General features: G+C 49.9%; 5 protein-coding genes across 5 annotated transcripts; 1 reads left to right on the forward strand and 4 right to left on the reverse strand.

Moving 5' to 3' along the window:
* Nucleotides 1–3,475: 3,475 nt before the first annotated feature.
* Nucleotides 3,476–4,177, reverse strand: EPUS_05752 (uncharacterized protein; the record flags this gene model as incomplete). The annotated part of the gene is made up of 1 exon (XM_007807484.1): nucleotides 3,476–4,177. The coding sequence occupies one exon, from the start codon at nucleotides 4,175–4,177 to the stop codon at nucleotides 3,476–3,478; it is 702 nt and encodes a 233-aa protein (XP_007805675.1).
* A 3,500-nt stretch (nucleotides 4,178–7,677) lies between these two features.
* On the reverse strand, nucleotides 7,678–8,255 carry EPUS_05753 (Peptidyl-prolyl cis-trans isomerase-like 3; the record flags this gene model as incomplete). The annotated part of the gene is made up of 2 exons (XM_007807485.1): nucleotides 7,678–8,190; nucleotides 8,244–8,255. The coding sequence occupies 2 exons, from the start codon at nucleotides 8,253–8,255 to the stop codon at nucleotides 7,678–7,680; spliced, it is 525 nt and encodes a 174-aa protein (XP_007805676.1).
* A 542-nt stretch (nucleotides 8,256–8,797) lies between these two features.
* Nucleotides 8,798–9,646, forward strand: EPUS_05754 (Isopentenyl-diphosphate Delta-isomerase; the record flags this gene model as incomplete). The annotated part of the gene is made up of 1 exon (XM_007807486.1): nucleotides 8,798–9,646. One exon carries the CDS (start codon nucleotides 8,798–8,800, stop codon nucleotides 9,644–9,646), a length of 849 nt encoding a protein of 282 aa, XP_007805677.1.
* A 313-nt stretch (nucleotides 9,647–9,959) lies between these two features.
* On the reverse strand, nucleotides 9,960–11,066 carry EPUS_05755 (uncharacterized protein; the record flags this gene model as incomplete). Its single annotated transcript, XM_007807487.1, has 2 exons — nucleotides 9,960–10,867; nucleotides 10,940–11,066. The coding sequence occupies 2 exons, from the start codon at nucleotides 11,064–11,066 to the stop codon at nucleotides 9,960–9,962; spliced, it is 1,035 nt and encodes a 344-aa protein (XP_007805678.1).
* A 925-nt stretch (nucleotides 11,067–11,991) lies between these two features.
* EPUS_05756 (uncharacterized protein) lies at nucleotides 11,992–12,612 on the reverse strand (the record flags this gene model as incomplete). The annotated part of the gene is made up of 2 exons (XM_007807488.1): nucleotides 11,992–12,239; nucleotides 12,297–12,612. 2 exons carry the CDS (start codon nucleotides 12,610–12,612, stop codon nucleotides 11,992–11,994), a joined length of 564 nt encoding a protein of 187 aa, XP_007805679.1.
* Between the last annotated feature and the right edge of the window lie 1,407 nt (nucleotides 12,613–14,019).

Consider the following 14,019-nt stretch of genomic DNA (forward strand, 5'->3'; position numbering starts at 1 on the left):
GTCACAGCCACATGGATAGACAGACGTTTCTCCCGATTAATGGTGTGTATCCTGGTCTTCAGGCATAGACGCTTTGGCCGGGGTGCGGAGTATGCACGGTAGGTCAGAAGGGGGGCGAGCGGGTATACGCAGGTCGCTTTTTCGAGCTCACGAACAGGAGCTAATCGCGCTTAGAGGTACTTGAAACTCAACAAAATCGCAACAATGGCGCAGTCATAGGGCTTCCGAGAGACAATGAAAACATTCTATGGTAAAGAAAAAGGTGTGGTAGGACAAGGGAAAAGGGTGGAGTGGAAATATGAGAGACCAGGGCAGTCTTGGACCAAGCCCATAGTAAGAATGCCATTCAACGCTCAGCATCAGCACGATAGACTTTGGGCGCTTGGGAAGAGAGAAGACATTGGCTGCATCATACAACCCCGGCCCCAGTGGAGAATGTGCTCGCCTTGGAGTGAGTCTGACTATTTAGTCCAAGTCACGACCACAGTTGCATTGTGGGACATTTGAAGGGCTTTGAGGGGTCTACTCTGGGCCCGTTGGGAACCAGTGACAGCTCTGCCGAGTAGGGGAGCGTTTTCGAGCTCGACGGGATGGCTCGTCGGACCCTGAATGGCAGGTTCAGTTGGCTGCGAGTGATGCTGCTATTGTGCTGGTAGTTAGTGCTGTTGCTGCTGGAGTGTTGGAATGCAGTGGGTGAATTGGCTCCAGGAACAAGCTGTAGCTCGAGCATTAGCCTGATGTCTCTTGGAGGCTGCGATGATGGCGATTGGCTTGCGCTACCTTTCAATGCAAAACCCGTCACACGCAGAACACATCCAATCACACAATAAGGTTCATCATTCTCCAGGCAGTCAAGGGCTGGACTGTCCCGGGATCAGCACAATAGCTGCTCAACTAACATTCCCGCACGATTCGAGATGACCCTCCTCTCCGATCGCCTCCCTACTAAGGTTTCCGGCGGCTATGAGGTCACGGGCATTGGGGAGTGTCTTTCAGAGAATCAAAAGGCTTCCAAAGCTCATCTATGCCGCGTTCAAGGAGTACCTATGAAAGGGCTGACCAGATGACACGCATGCGTCACTTGTCTTACCAGTGCCAATGGGGCTGCACAGAATCATAATCGCTGCCCGCTAGTCCTTTGGTACCACAGTCCGGTGCCGCGCCGTGGTCATCCGATCTATCTAGGCTGGCATTCTGGGCAAAGCAAACCCCCATCGTCATCCGCTACCTGCAGTAATCTCGCCAACTCTCGGCTACGGTGACGAGGTTCCTCGTGAGGAGTGCGAGTGGTTGAGGTAAGAGAGAGATATCAATGACTGACTGCTGCCAGGGCACATCAACCCTGCTCTCCAATTCATGTTGTGTACCCGGATTCCAGGACCTGGGAGTACCATGTTACGCTGATCATCAGCAACGGTCTTGATTCGAACTGAGTCTGCATAAAGTTGCATGGGTCTAATATATCGATAACCAGCAGCATGTTCTTGGTTTGGTGCGGAAATGCTTGCAGTGGTGCCCGTGGAGGCCGAGAAAGCCCGCCGTAATATTGCGGCACGGTTTGTCTCTTCAGCATCATTATCCTGTTATTTGCTGTCTTACCGTGCATAAAGTTCATGTATCTGCTCAGTAAATGATGATCAACATGTTCCATTGTCAAGATTACATTGCGAACCTCTTTGCATCGGATCGGATCTGGCCTCATGAACGGCACAGCGGAGCGGCCTAAGCCTTGAAGGCTCGAATTCGGAACAGGATCACACTGGTCTTCCCTCGTTGCCCATCGTCGTCACAGAAGTATCACAGCAATTTCCTGGATCACGATTCTTTCATTGGCCACTTTCAGAATAGACGGGGATGGAATTCTTTCGAATTTAATCACCAAAGCAAGCGTGCATCAGCTTGTCCTATGCGCTCACGCTATGCCCACTCTGACATTCCATTGGCGAGTTGACTCCAGCCACCTGCACTACGGGATCGGAGGGTAAGAAAGTCCGGGTTGCTGTTGACTTCGCGAATCATCTCAATCATCAAGATGACTCGCAGCGATATGATGGCTTATGCTCCATAATATCTCATCCAACCTGGCGCTTATATCTCGAACATTCCATAATGCCTCTTCTCTTCCCGGTTCTGTCACAGCAGACCATTTTGACTGGGACCTGCATTTGCTGTATCATGTCTGTTGCCTTTTCTCGAGGCAGGGAAATTCCACCCAATCAAGGAGTGGCTGCACAGCTAGGGAGATGTGCAGCATCGAGCTGTCAGCGTTTCTACCACGTACCAGTATCGAAAAGAGTGATGCATTCTTCTAATGCATGCACGTCGCCGATGATTGATGACTGTGGGAAAGACACTATCGACCAAGGCCTTCCCCGTCGCTTGGATCGCTTTCGTTGCTGCATAAGTTCTTACTACGTAGTACAACTCCTACCCTTGGCCGTGGTCTTGGCACATTGGGCACGCATGAGTGCTACGTGGAGACACGGTAACAACAAAAGTCACTGAAAGGAACTTCCATCTGAGTGCTCCCTTCACGAGATTCGTTGTCTCGGTCGCTAGGCCTCGGCGCCTTTTCGGCAACGGATAACTCATCCATCTCGTGTATGACTACTGCCAAAATGCCTGAATCCGGCTATCTATGCGTTTACTAACAGTAAGTGAAGCGGATGAGGATACAATGTCTGGATATTGGTTAAAAGCCATGCAACACCCGCTGCCCATGGCCATGTGGCACCAGTTGCGCCAGTTTTGAACCTCGATGAAGAAAACGGAAACCTGTACTCTCACCTCACAGCTCGCGGACTAACGGAGCGGACGCACTCAAGGGACAGCAACGGGCAAGGAACATCGCTGGGTAAAGTGACCCCACCAAAAAATTCCTTGACTATATCTGGGTCAAATTTTGCTGGCTATCTCGCAAGCTGGTTCGTCCCCCCATGTTCGTCCCCCCATGTTCGTCCGCCGCGTGAACCGCCAGTTTGAGCGCGGGGCCCGTCTGAGTAAAGGGTGTGGAGTCCAATGAAGGTTGTGTATCCTCTATCTAGGTCTGAGATATCATGCATACGCGAGAGGAGAACATGAAGGTAAGTTAGGCAAGATAAGTTCTGCTCTAAAACAACTCACTCCAGCGGCATCCCAGCTAGGGAAAGTCAGTGCAAAGCAAGGAAGCTAGAGGCAAGAAGAGAGAAGAAGAATGGAGCTAAAAATGAAAGAGGAAATAAATCAAGGTAGGTAAAATAAATTCAATTGTCGATATCTCAATCCAACGGCATCAAGCCAGGAGAGCAGGTAGGGGGTATCATATGCAAACGCCCTGCTTGACCTTCCAATGCTGTTCCACTGTATAACCAAATACATGCCGCTTCCTCGCTTAGTTCATCAAATGCATCGCTCCAAAATGCCGGAAGACAATCAAAAACCCATCAACAGCCCAAAGTGGCAGGTGGGCATAAGTAAAAGACGTCAAACTCCAAACTCAGTCTCTTCGACTCGAGCCCTTGCCACCAACGACAACACTCCTCCTCTTCCCATGCCCAGAAGTCTTCCTCGTCTCACCGGCAAACCTCACAACCCGACTCCTCTTCTCCATACCCATCACGGGGGCTTGCTGGGCAGGAACGCCCTGCAACCACCAAGCGTCGTTCTTGCCCGCTTCCCTCTCCCGCTCAACTTGCTCTCTCACAGCCGCGACCTGTTCTTCGGTCGTCATTTCGCGCTTTCTGTTTGGCACTGTGGACGTGCCATCAAGATGCACGGACTCAAGGTTCAAGGAGAGTAACTCGTCGTCTGAGAAGTAGGAGGATGGCTCGCTATGCGGGTTGTGTGATGATGATGATGATGATGCGACGGACGAAGAGTGGAGGAGAGCTGAGCGGAAGGGTGTTGGGAGATAGGACGTCCCATTACTATTGTGGCGAGAATGGCTGTGTCGGTTGGCGTATGAGGATGGAGAGGAGCATGTGGTTGAGGATGAGGAAGGCCAGTAGGAGGAGGAGAAACTGGCTGAACTTGAGCCTGGTTGCGACGATGAGTTGTATGGTGACGGAATGGAGATTGAGGAGGAATTTGAAGCGGTTGATGTAGTTGACGAGGAGGAGCCGGTACGCGTCATTCTGATTGCGGACCGGTGAGGTTGAGGTGGGATGTTGGAGGTTGGTGAGGTGTAGAAATAAGACATATCTGCTGCTGCTGAATTTCGGACAGAATTATTGATCAAAGACTTTGAGGTAGACTTTCAGTGTTTGAAATTCCGTTCAGTCCGGTTGTTTGTCGATAGTGGTGACTATTTAAAATGTGCTTCGTGGATTTGGCTGTGCTTTATCATTTGCGTAGATGTGATGAGTCAATCCGATTGAGTTGCGCGTTGTGACTGATCAACTTCCAAGGGTGATGCATGTGCTCATTCTTGGCGCGATGTGTGGATGATAAATCCGTTGATGTGATGTAGAATAGAATAGAATTAGAGGGAATCCAGTTCTCCTCTTTATTATGCTTGGAGGCTGTGTCGAAGGGAATCAAATGTAACAATCAGCCGAAGTTTGGTGACGACAGTAGCAAATAATTCGTGCTACTCTGTATTATGGTCGTGGCAAACGACAAAAAGTGATGACCCGGGCTCAGTAGTGTATTTGTGGGGTTTGAGTTATTCGCGAGTGACAGAGCACGAGGTGGCAGAGGGCGGCACAGGCGCGCGTAGGTGGGTACGGAGCTGCTTGTCACAATAATAATAAATCCTTGGTGCGGATCCAAGAGTCTGGAGACCCTGAAGGAGGTACCGTGGGGGCGAGAATAGGGGCCGGAACACCGAAACCGAAACACGGAGGCGCGGTCTCAAGGGGGATCGAAGAATGTCGCGGCTGTGCTGATGGCTGCTTTGAGTTTCAGATCGATATTGTCTGGAACACCAACACACAACAAGAATGGGTTTGGGTTTTGAATAATGTCTGAGGAGCAGAATGTGTCGACAGCGAGGCCGTGAAGGAAGGTAGGAATTTATTAATGTTTCCGGGTGGACTCCTGATCCTGGGCTGGGGTTGTGTCGGTCTGTTGACCGCCTTGTTGTGCGCGAGGCCTGGTCACGCCGATTTGCTGTGTGCGGCAGTCGGTCTGTGGTCGGGCAGGAAAAAGGTTGCACTCAGGATTCCACACAGGGTCGCTGGACCAGGTTTAAGATTGCACGCGTGGGAATCTGGAGTAGCTTCCGGCTGCGGGCGGGAGAATCTAGCAGAGCCTGTGGTCTGTGTTGATGCCTTTGTCTGTGTCCTCTTGCCGGATAGGGTAGTGTAACGATTTCTTATTTGGTGGGGCACAGGGTGGGAATGTCAAGCCCTTTGCTAACGGATCAAGCCTGACTATCGATTAGGGGCTTATCGATTGCGGTTGTTTTGTTGTGCCACCCGCGGGTATGACTCGATCTGCAAGGGTAGTTGGTGGCTTGTTGGGCTTGCCTCACTGTATCGATCTAGGCTGCAAACAATGATAGCAAGGCAAACAGCGTTGAAGGCCATGTATAAAGCCTGCTTGCATCCACTGGTCATCATATAGCCATGGAGTTGCGGAGATGGAAGCGGATCCGAAGCGGCGAAGAAGAAACGGAACTCTCGATGTCTATCAATTCTACATATCCGTCCTAAATCCATCGCCAAGCCAGGACATGCTCTGGAGATACACCGTCTTCCCAACCGTTGGCATCAAGTGTGCCCAAATAAAACGCCATGCTACTGAAGTTGGGTTGGAGTGCGAAAACCGGAAAGATCGTGGTGGAGACTTGCCCAATCTTCGGCGGGAACCCAGAAAAGTTGCAACGGTCCTGACTAACTCATGACAGCCGGGATAGGTAGCCTTACCTAGCTTTTGACAGTACTACGTACGTGGGCGGCCAGACACTAGAATAACCCCGTATGTCCCTTGATTTATCGGGGACTTTCTGCTTCGGAGTCTGCCTCCTGCGCATGATATACGTAGTATCTGACGATATTGAGATCTACACCCTTGATTTCCACATGGGGTTTGCCAGATCGGTGAAAGTAGCTGGACAATGATCATGTCTCTTGCGTTCGTCGGATATGACGTGGTGCATTAAATTTGGCTGAGTATTCCGTGCCATCCTTCACACCGCACGGTGTCATCAGGAGTCCTCGAAATGTTCCTTCCAAGTTTGATTGCTCGGTCAGCTTTTTGGGGTTGGTTCAGCCCTGGGAGCTTGTGTCACCATCGCATTGTTGCAACCTTATCCATCCATGGAAGTCTTTGTCGGTCTGAAATTAGCCGACTGAACATGTGCGAAGCCGCTATTTATGGCCATGTTTGAACAAGTGGATGAAAACAATTAAATAGAGAGCACTTCGGCATCTTCAATTTAAAAAAATCCCCGGGCAACAGTCAGGATGATTAACTGGATGATGCCTTATCCAATTGAATGGCACGCAATTGTCATGTCGTAACTGGAGGAGACTGTAGGCTCCGACTTTCGGCTACGTTAATCTTTAAGGCGTCCATCAGATGGTAAGTCATCACCCTGACTGGACGCTTGTAAAATCCCAATCAATGTCAACAATAGCAGTCTACGACTTTTTCCAACAAGCATCCAAGTTTGGGCCAGCCTTTGCACCAGGCTACCTCGTGTCATGTAATGTGCTGTTGTAGCACCTTATGCCTCCTCCACACTGGAGGGTATTGATGCACTTGTCACTAGTTAGGCAAATGTGGAGAGGACTACTTCTCCACAAAGCTGATATCACGCGCAGATTGGAGCAGGGTTCCTCATAGTTGACTCTTCTGTTTCCAGTCGGGATTGTTCCCTTGAGATACCTTCATGTGATATGCTTCTTGTGACACATGGGGAAAGCCCCCTGGTGTTCGAGATGCTCTGTGCGCCGGTTTCACGAAGATTCACGGCGTGCAAGTCGCGAACAGCTACCCAATAAAGGATAACAAAGGCAATTTAGGAACTTTGACCAGCTGTACCAATAAAAGTAGAAGAAGCTTTGTCACATCGCTTTCGTATCATCAAATGCGGATTGATAGGTTGTTGTTTGCCCTGCATATGACAGAGCAGAAAGGGCCTTCCAGATCCAATGCAAGCGGTACAGTTGGGCCATTGAATGAACCCTGCACGGTTCAGAAATAATATCGGCAGCCGTGGATGACCTTGCGAAAATCGCTTTTTCTGGAACCCGTCCTCAATGACTTTCTGTATTCGCAATGCACTACATTCAGTTCTTTGTAGACCGAGGGTGGTGCTGCAGAGTAAGTCTTTGAAACTCAAGGAGGTCTTGGACCGCTATACACTTTTCAGCTGTGCTCCGAGGCTAGATAAAATGCCCACGGCGCAATACTTCTCTTTCCAGCGCACTTAAATTCTCTTGCTTCTGAGCAGATTCTCGATGTATTCCTTGGTGACATTTGATTAGTCGATCCACCACCATAGGTCGCTGTTAAGAACTGACATTGAGCTACCGAAATAATTTCCATTTCGGCTGATAGATCCAGTATGGGCTCGGTGTTCGCCCACATCTTCGTTCCAATCCTAGCATCCTCCAATAAAAATCGCTCGATATGTTGACCAATGATTGCTGCGGAAGGATTCGTGGTGTGGTCCACCATGATTGCTGGATGTTGGAACTGCCAGCTGCTGCCAGTTGGGACATGAGTCGAGCAGAGACTTCACCCCAGATTTCAGCCAGCTAACGGATTGGCATGAATCCGCACGCTTTCAATGGCTATCTTCTCGCCCTTGGGCCTACCCTTCCTGTCTACTTCCACTGCTTCCATCTGGTCGAGTGTACCTCCATCTTCAGCGCCAGAGATGACTCTGCCAAACACAGTGTTCTTGCCATCAAGATGTCCAGCTTCTTTGAAAGTGATGAAAAATTGGCTACCATTCGTGCCGGGACCTTTATTTGCCATGGACACGATACCTCTTGTATTGTGTCGTAGAGCTGGTATCTTGATCTCATCTTCAAAATATTGCCCCCAGATCGAAGTACCACCTTTTGGGATTGAGCTGTCGGATGGTTGGTTTGAGGACTGAGATGTGTCTCCTCCTTGTATCATGAAACCGGGTATGATGCGATGGAATGGTGTGCCATTATATGCGCCCGACGCGCAAAGTGCGAGGAAGTTTTCAGTGGTCCGAGGAACTGATTCACAAAAGAGCTCGAGCTTCAGAACACCATGACTTGTGTGCAGCTAGAACAGTCAGCAAACAACTCAATCAGAAATAAAAAGATGACGACTTATACCGAAACTGCCATGACACTTTCACGATTGAAATAGAAGAGTTTTGGAAGCGAGGACTAATAATAGTAGGCAAGCGATCGGCCTTGATGGCATACTAGTGACTTTACCGGTTGCCTAGGTACCTTACTCTGTAGTAAGTACGGGCGCCTCAGGGTATGGGAAACATCCCAACACCTAAGCTCCCACTGCAACGTACTTACCACACCGAATTTGCGGGATGCGTTCGGGGAGTCGAGTTAAATAGGCGTTCGGGACTTGGCATGTCAATACGATGATCTACCCACCATAAGTACTAATTTGTGTGAGGATCTCCATCCTTCGTCCCCTGCATGGTTTTTGCGGATTGACGCTCGAAGTCGACTCTCCGGACGCATCCCACTGAATTTGTCCCCATCCACCAAAATCTCTTTCTGTTCCCAATTGGTTTCTGTCCCAACCGACCTTGGGAACTTGTTGCCACTAGTTTCTGAGCTCATCCCTCCTCTAAACGTTCATACGGAAGTTCATAACTTACAGCTCTACGTCCTTGACCCCTCTCCACGTTCCTCCCACCACAATGTCTACCACCACCACCACCACCACCACTACTCCTGCTCAAACCATCACAGCCGAGAACATCCTCCACCTCTTCCCCGAAGTGAGCACAACCCTCAGCGCCGCCACCCCCTCTCGCCTCGACTCTCCCCACCAAGACGACGACCTCAGCGGCTACGATGCCGAACAAATCCGCCTCATGGATGAAGTATGCATCGTCCTTGACAAAGACGACAACCCCCTTGGTTCGGCGTCAAAAAAGATCTGCCACCTCATGACCAACATCAACAAAGGCCTCCTTCACCGCGCATTTAGCGTCTTTCTCTTCCACCCAACCACCCACAAGCTCTTACTTCAACAACGCGCAAGCGAGAAAATCACATTCCCGAATATGTGGACCAATACCTGCTGTTCGCACCCGTTGGCCCATCCCACAGAGACAGGCCACGGCGATCTAGCATCGAATGTCGAGGGCGCAAAACGTGCAGGGCAGAGGAAGTTGGGCCACGAACTCGGAATCAAAGCCGAGCAGGTTCCCGTATCGGAATTCGAGTTTCTGACTCGGATACACTACCTCGCGCCCTCAGATGGCAAGTGGGGCGAGCACGAGATCGACTACATACTCTTCATCGAGGCGGACCCAGAGCTGGATATCAATGTGAATGAGGTGCAGGACACGGCGTGGGTTAGCCAGGAGGAATTGAAGCAGCTGTTCAGGGATGCGGAAAGGAGGATCGGGAAGGGCAGGGACTTCAAGTTCACGCCATGGTTTAGGCTAATCTGTGAGAGTATGCTTTTTGAGTGGTGGGATGCGATGCTTAAGGGTGATTTGGGGAGGTACATCGGGGAGAGTGAGATTAGGAGGATGTGAGGAAATGATTTGAAAGATACAGAAGCATTTGCAGGTGTTTTGTCCAGCATCTCAAAAAGGACTAAACCTTAGCGTTAGAGGCGGATTATCTTAAGCAATTCATTGGTCAGGTAGTCTTAACGCAATACTGAGTTGGAGCACCTCAGCTGGAAAGTCGTTGAATGGCAGTTTATTTCTATTCTTCCAGGTGATCTATCTAAACCTATACTCTAGACTCTGTATCTGATTCGACTCCTGCGCTCTCATAGATCGCGCTAAAACACGCCGCAAGGTAGCAAATTCGGAAAGCTTTCGTGAAGCAAGATAACAAAAATCATGCTCTAACAGCGGCCACAGGGGCAATTGCGCTCGCCTCCTTGATAGCTGGAGCAGCAGGACTCTTTAGTCCAGGCGTGCGCGGCATGAAAGTCTCCGGCCAAATAAACATCTTCTCCTCCCGCGGGCTAAGCGCAGCAAAGATCGAAGCAGCAGCTTTACTGCTAGCCTTCCGCCATATATCGGCACGAGGGTTGAAGTTGTTCGGCGAACCGAGACCATGGGTCTTCTCCTCGTCATACCGAGCGATCTTGGTGACTTCTTTTTGGATGTCGGCGAAAGTGTCGAATGGAATGTGGGCGAGCTTGTTCTCGATGCAGTATTCTTCGAGGCGAAGACCGCGACGGGCGAAGAGGACGTCGGCTTCGCGGGCTGCGGGGAGGTCCGAGACGCCGTCGCCAATGAAGACGATCATAGGGATCGTGCCGTTCTCGCTCTGCATTTTTGCTTCTTCACGGTACTCAGTGATTGAGAGGGCTTTGTCGTGGCCAAGGTCACTGTCGTGCTTCCAGACTGCTTTCCATTCACTTCCGTCAGCGGAGATATCGGCATCGTTGGCAACGATTTCAATGTGCTTGCTTGCTTCCTCGCCTAGAAAGTGGTTGAGCACCCGCCGGAGTATTGGTTTCAGACCAGCAGAAATGACATTGAAGGGTATATTGTTGTTAATGCAGAATTCGTGAAAGACCTTGAAGTCAGGATCGATGTCAAGGGCTGTCTTCATCACTTCGAAGCCGTCCTCGAAAGGGACATCCAATGAAGCATAGAGATCATTGGAGACCTCCCTGAAGCTTCTTTCGCCAGACTCGAGCTCAGCAGCCAGAACAGCACGGCGTTCCGGACCGCATCCGAAGTTGTCGAATAAAGTATGGCCAGTGTCCTGGAGGAAAATTGTTCCGTCGAAGTCTGGACAGAAAAAGGTCAGCAGACCGACACCCTGCTTCGGTGGATTCTGTTATGTCGCCCAGTTATACGCACCTGAGAAGCAGATGATCTTGCGTTTTGTACCAAGACTCGAAGTGTCGACCTGTTCCACTCCAGACCGACCACTTTCATTGATCGACTTCACCACAATGGGTGGAGGGCTGATAGCAATTGGTGCCATAGTCGATGATAGGGTTGTAGAGGAGAGCTAGATTAGATGAAGCTACAAAGGAAAGCAGGTATTCAGATAAGAAAATTGCAAAAGAACGCGATACTTGGGTCTAAGTCAAAGATGAGCCGAGAGACCTCCAGAACATTGTTAAAGGATTTCCAGCACCTGCAGGCTTGCAGAGATGCGACGCTGCGGAAAAGTAAACCTGTGGTGTCAAGGTACTACTGAGCCACGGTGTCTGGCGGGAAGGCATACGAGGCTGTAAAAGACCTGTTAAGAGGCACATCGTGTTTTGCATGTTTGGGCCTCTACTGGAGTACGCCAGTGGCCTCATCCATACACAAAACAGTTGCCGACACAAAAAACTTGATCGAGTGAAGGGCGAAGAAGCAAAGGAGTGGAGTCCAGGGTGAACCAAAAGCGTGGGATTGAGGATTGCCAGTTGCCGTCTCTGGGTCTCAGACATTGTAACAGAAGCATCCTGATGCTTTGCCGGAGTTTGAAAGCTCGATTATTCTAAAATAAATGGCAAAGGTGAAGCAGAAGCTGTCGTGACGTTCAATCACTGAGTACTCGGCTGCTTGGCTTGGTGGGGTCGGAAAATCCTATTGCTCCGGAAATGGCAATTCGGACTAGTCAAGCCTTCAGATGAATCATCTTATGTTTGAGCTTTGGTCTCAAGATCTCCAGGCGTATTACAGGTAGGTTTAAGTAGGTAATTGATGTGGAGGCTTGCATGAAACTCTGCTCAATAACCGCGGATAATGACGGTTATCCCTCCATGTCCCGGCATTGTAGTATCAGCTTCCGAGAGCTCTCGTTCTTCCCATGATCCCGTAGGGAAGGTTGCGCCTCAACACCATGCAGAGCCTCTCATTCCTTCGTACAACAACCTATGCCGTGCTTAATCATCCCGCGCTCCACCACACCATGCTCAATCAACAATATAACGACTACCCATCAGTTCATCCAAGTATGCCCGCTGGCCAAGCCATTCTTTTCCCTTAGCTTTCTCTTTCTCTCTAATCAACACGGCTAGAACCTCAATGGGAGGATCAAGGCCTAAGGAGTTTGCTCGCTTCCACCTCTTCGCTCGAGCAATACCAATGCACGGTCCGAACTGTGAGCAGAGGTCGAAATGCCGAAGGATCTTCTCATGAATGGTGAGATCTTGCTGGTGCACTGTCATCACAACCGGTCAGCATGCACCTTCAACTAGTAGATATGCCTCAGTAATACCTCTCGGCGCCTTCCGTACTTCTTCTTCTTTCCTCCAGTACTTTTTAATTTGTGCGTCTGTAACCTTTTCAGCTCGTAAATCTGCCTCGTCCTTTGGTTTGGCTGCTTCTGTCTTTATCTGCTGTCTTAGAGCGACTTCCGAGGTCGGCGCATCTTCTGTTATAGCTTCAATGAGTGCTGACCCAACCTTGGACGACTTCTTGTTTGAAGGTGCCGATCCTGTTGGTTTCAAAACTTTGGTAGGCTTGGAGTGGAAAGAGAGGGTAGGCTGGGCATGGCCGGAGCTTTGGGCACTCTTGCGCCGGGTCGGAGGCATCTTGGACTGCTGAATCGGATCGGTTTCTGCACTGATATTGTTTGATGGTCGTCTTTGGTTTACGATGTGGGTGCAATACTACTACTATTGCTGTAGGAGATCACATCCGCTGGTGACAGCATTTACTACTTACTGTGGTAAAGCGCCCCCCAGTGTCCCGGCAACGCTAGCTCCTTGGCACGACGTCTTCGCCAAGTCGTGGTTTTCTTCCAGATGGAATGCAGAGTCAAAGGCCCTCCATACGAACGTTTGGCATGAATATCTCTCTCTCTATCTCAATAGGTCCGCTACGACTTCTACCGTTTCGAATATTTTCTCTTCCTCCAATCGCCTGCTTACCAACTGTAGCGACCCAGGCGTGCCATGATAAAAAGCTAGATCATAATCCCCTAGATCTTTCCATCGAGCTCACTCAGCTCTGAAAGTCTTCATGTCTCGCGCTTTATCAACATTCTTATCAGCAAGTGTGACAAGAAAAGTACACAATGCAAAATCTATGATTGGCTGATTTAGCTGTAACGAGAACAGGCAATAACCATAAATGTCTTTTGTATCTGTCCGAGTCTTGCGGCCTCCTATGCTGTTACTGCTACGATGATTCCAGCCATCGGCTGCTTTCCGTCCACCTCAGTTGCCATCCAGCAGCCAAGATATCCCTTCGCAGTGCTTTTCTTTTCAAGTTCACTATCCGCATCTTTGTTGGTCCAAGATCTGCCTCCCCTGCTCTGGCTGCCTGTGCTTATCCCTTCGTAGACTCCAACACAGGCTCTCCATGTGGCTCTGGAAAAGACATGATAGCAGCTCCTCCAAGGTCAAAGAATGCCGCAATCAAGTTCTTCACAGTTTTAGGATGGTCCGTGGTGGCCCATGAATGGTTGCGTGGCCCGCATCTTCAAGCACCTTTTTGACGGTCCTAAGTGCTCTTTCCACTGGCGGATGGCAAGTCACCAACACATCATCAATACCTACCAGGCCAAATCGGAGCCTCCGGCCTTTTGATTGAATTACCTCTTTCCCCATGGTATTGGAAGATATTTGCGATCCAAATTCCACGGCGCTACTTGCTTAGAAAGCACAGCTTCACTATGAAGCTGGATCGACCTTATCGATCGGGCCATTGGACCATTAACGGCAAGAATGAATCTTGTCTTGAGATGCCTGACTTTTCCACCATGCTCAGGAATCTTCCGAAACTTGGCTTCAGTCCATAGCGATGGCTAACACGCACTGGGAAAATGGATACTGCCACCAATATCAGTGCCTACACGCAGTGGCGAAACCTTCGCGGCTATCAAAGCTGATTCGTCTCCACTAGAACCACCAGGACTAAGGTGCTTGTGCAGAGGGTTCCTGGTCTCCTCCACACCTCGTTATTGGTCTCCATCATCATCATACTATGGGAATACT

The sequence above is a fragment of the Endocarpon pusillum genome (genome assembly GCF_000464535.1).
Source record: "Endocarpon pusillum Z07020 unplaced genomic scaffold scaffold692, whole genome shotgun sequence".
Classification (NCBI taxonomy): domain Eukaryota; kingdom Fungi; phylum Ascomycota; class Eurotiomycetes; order Verrucariales; family Verrucariaceae; genus Endocarpon; species Endocarpon pusillum.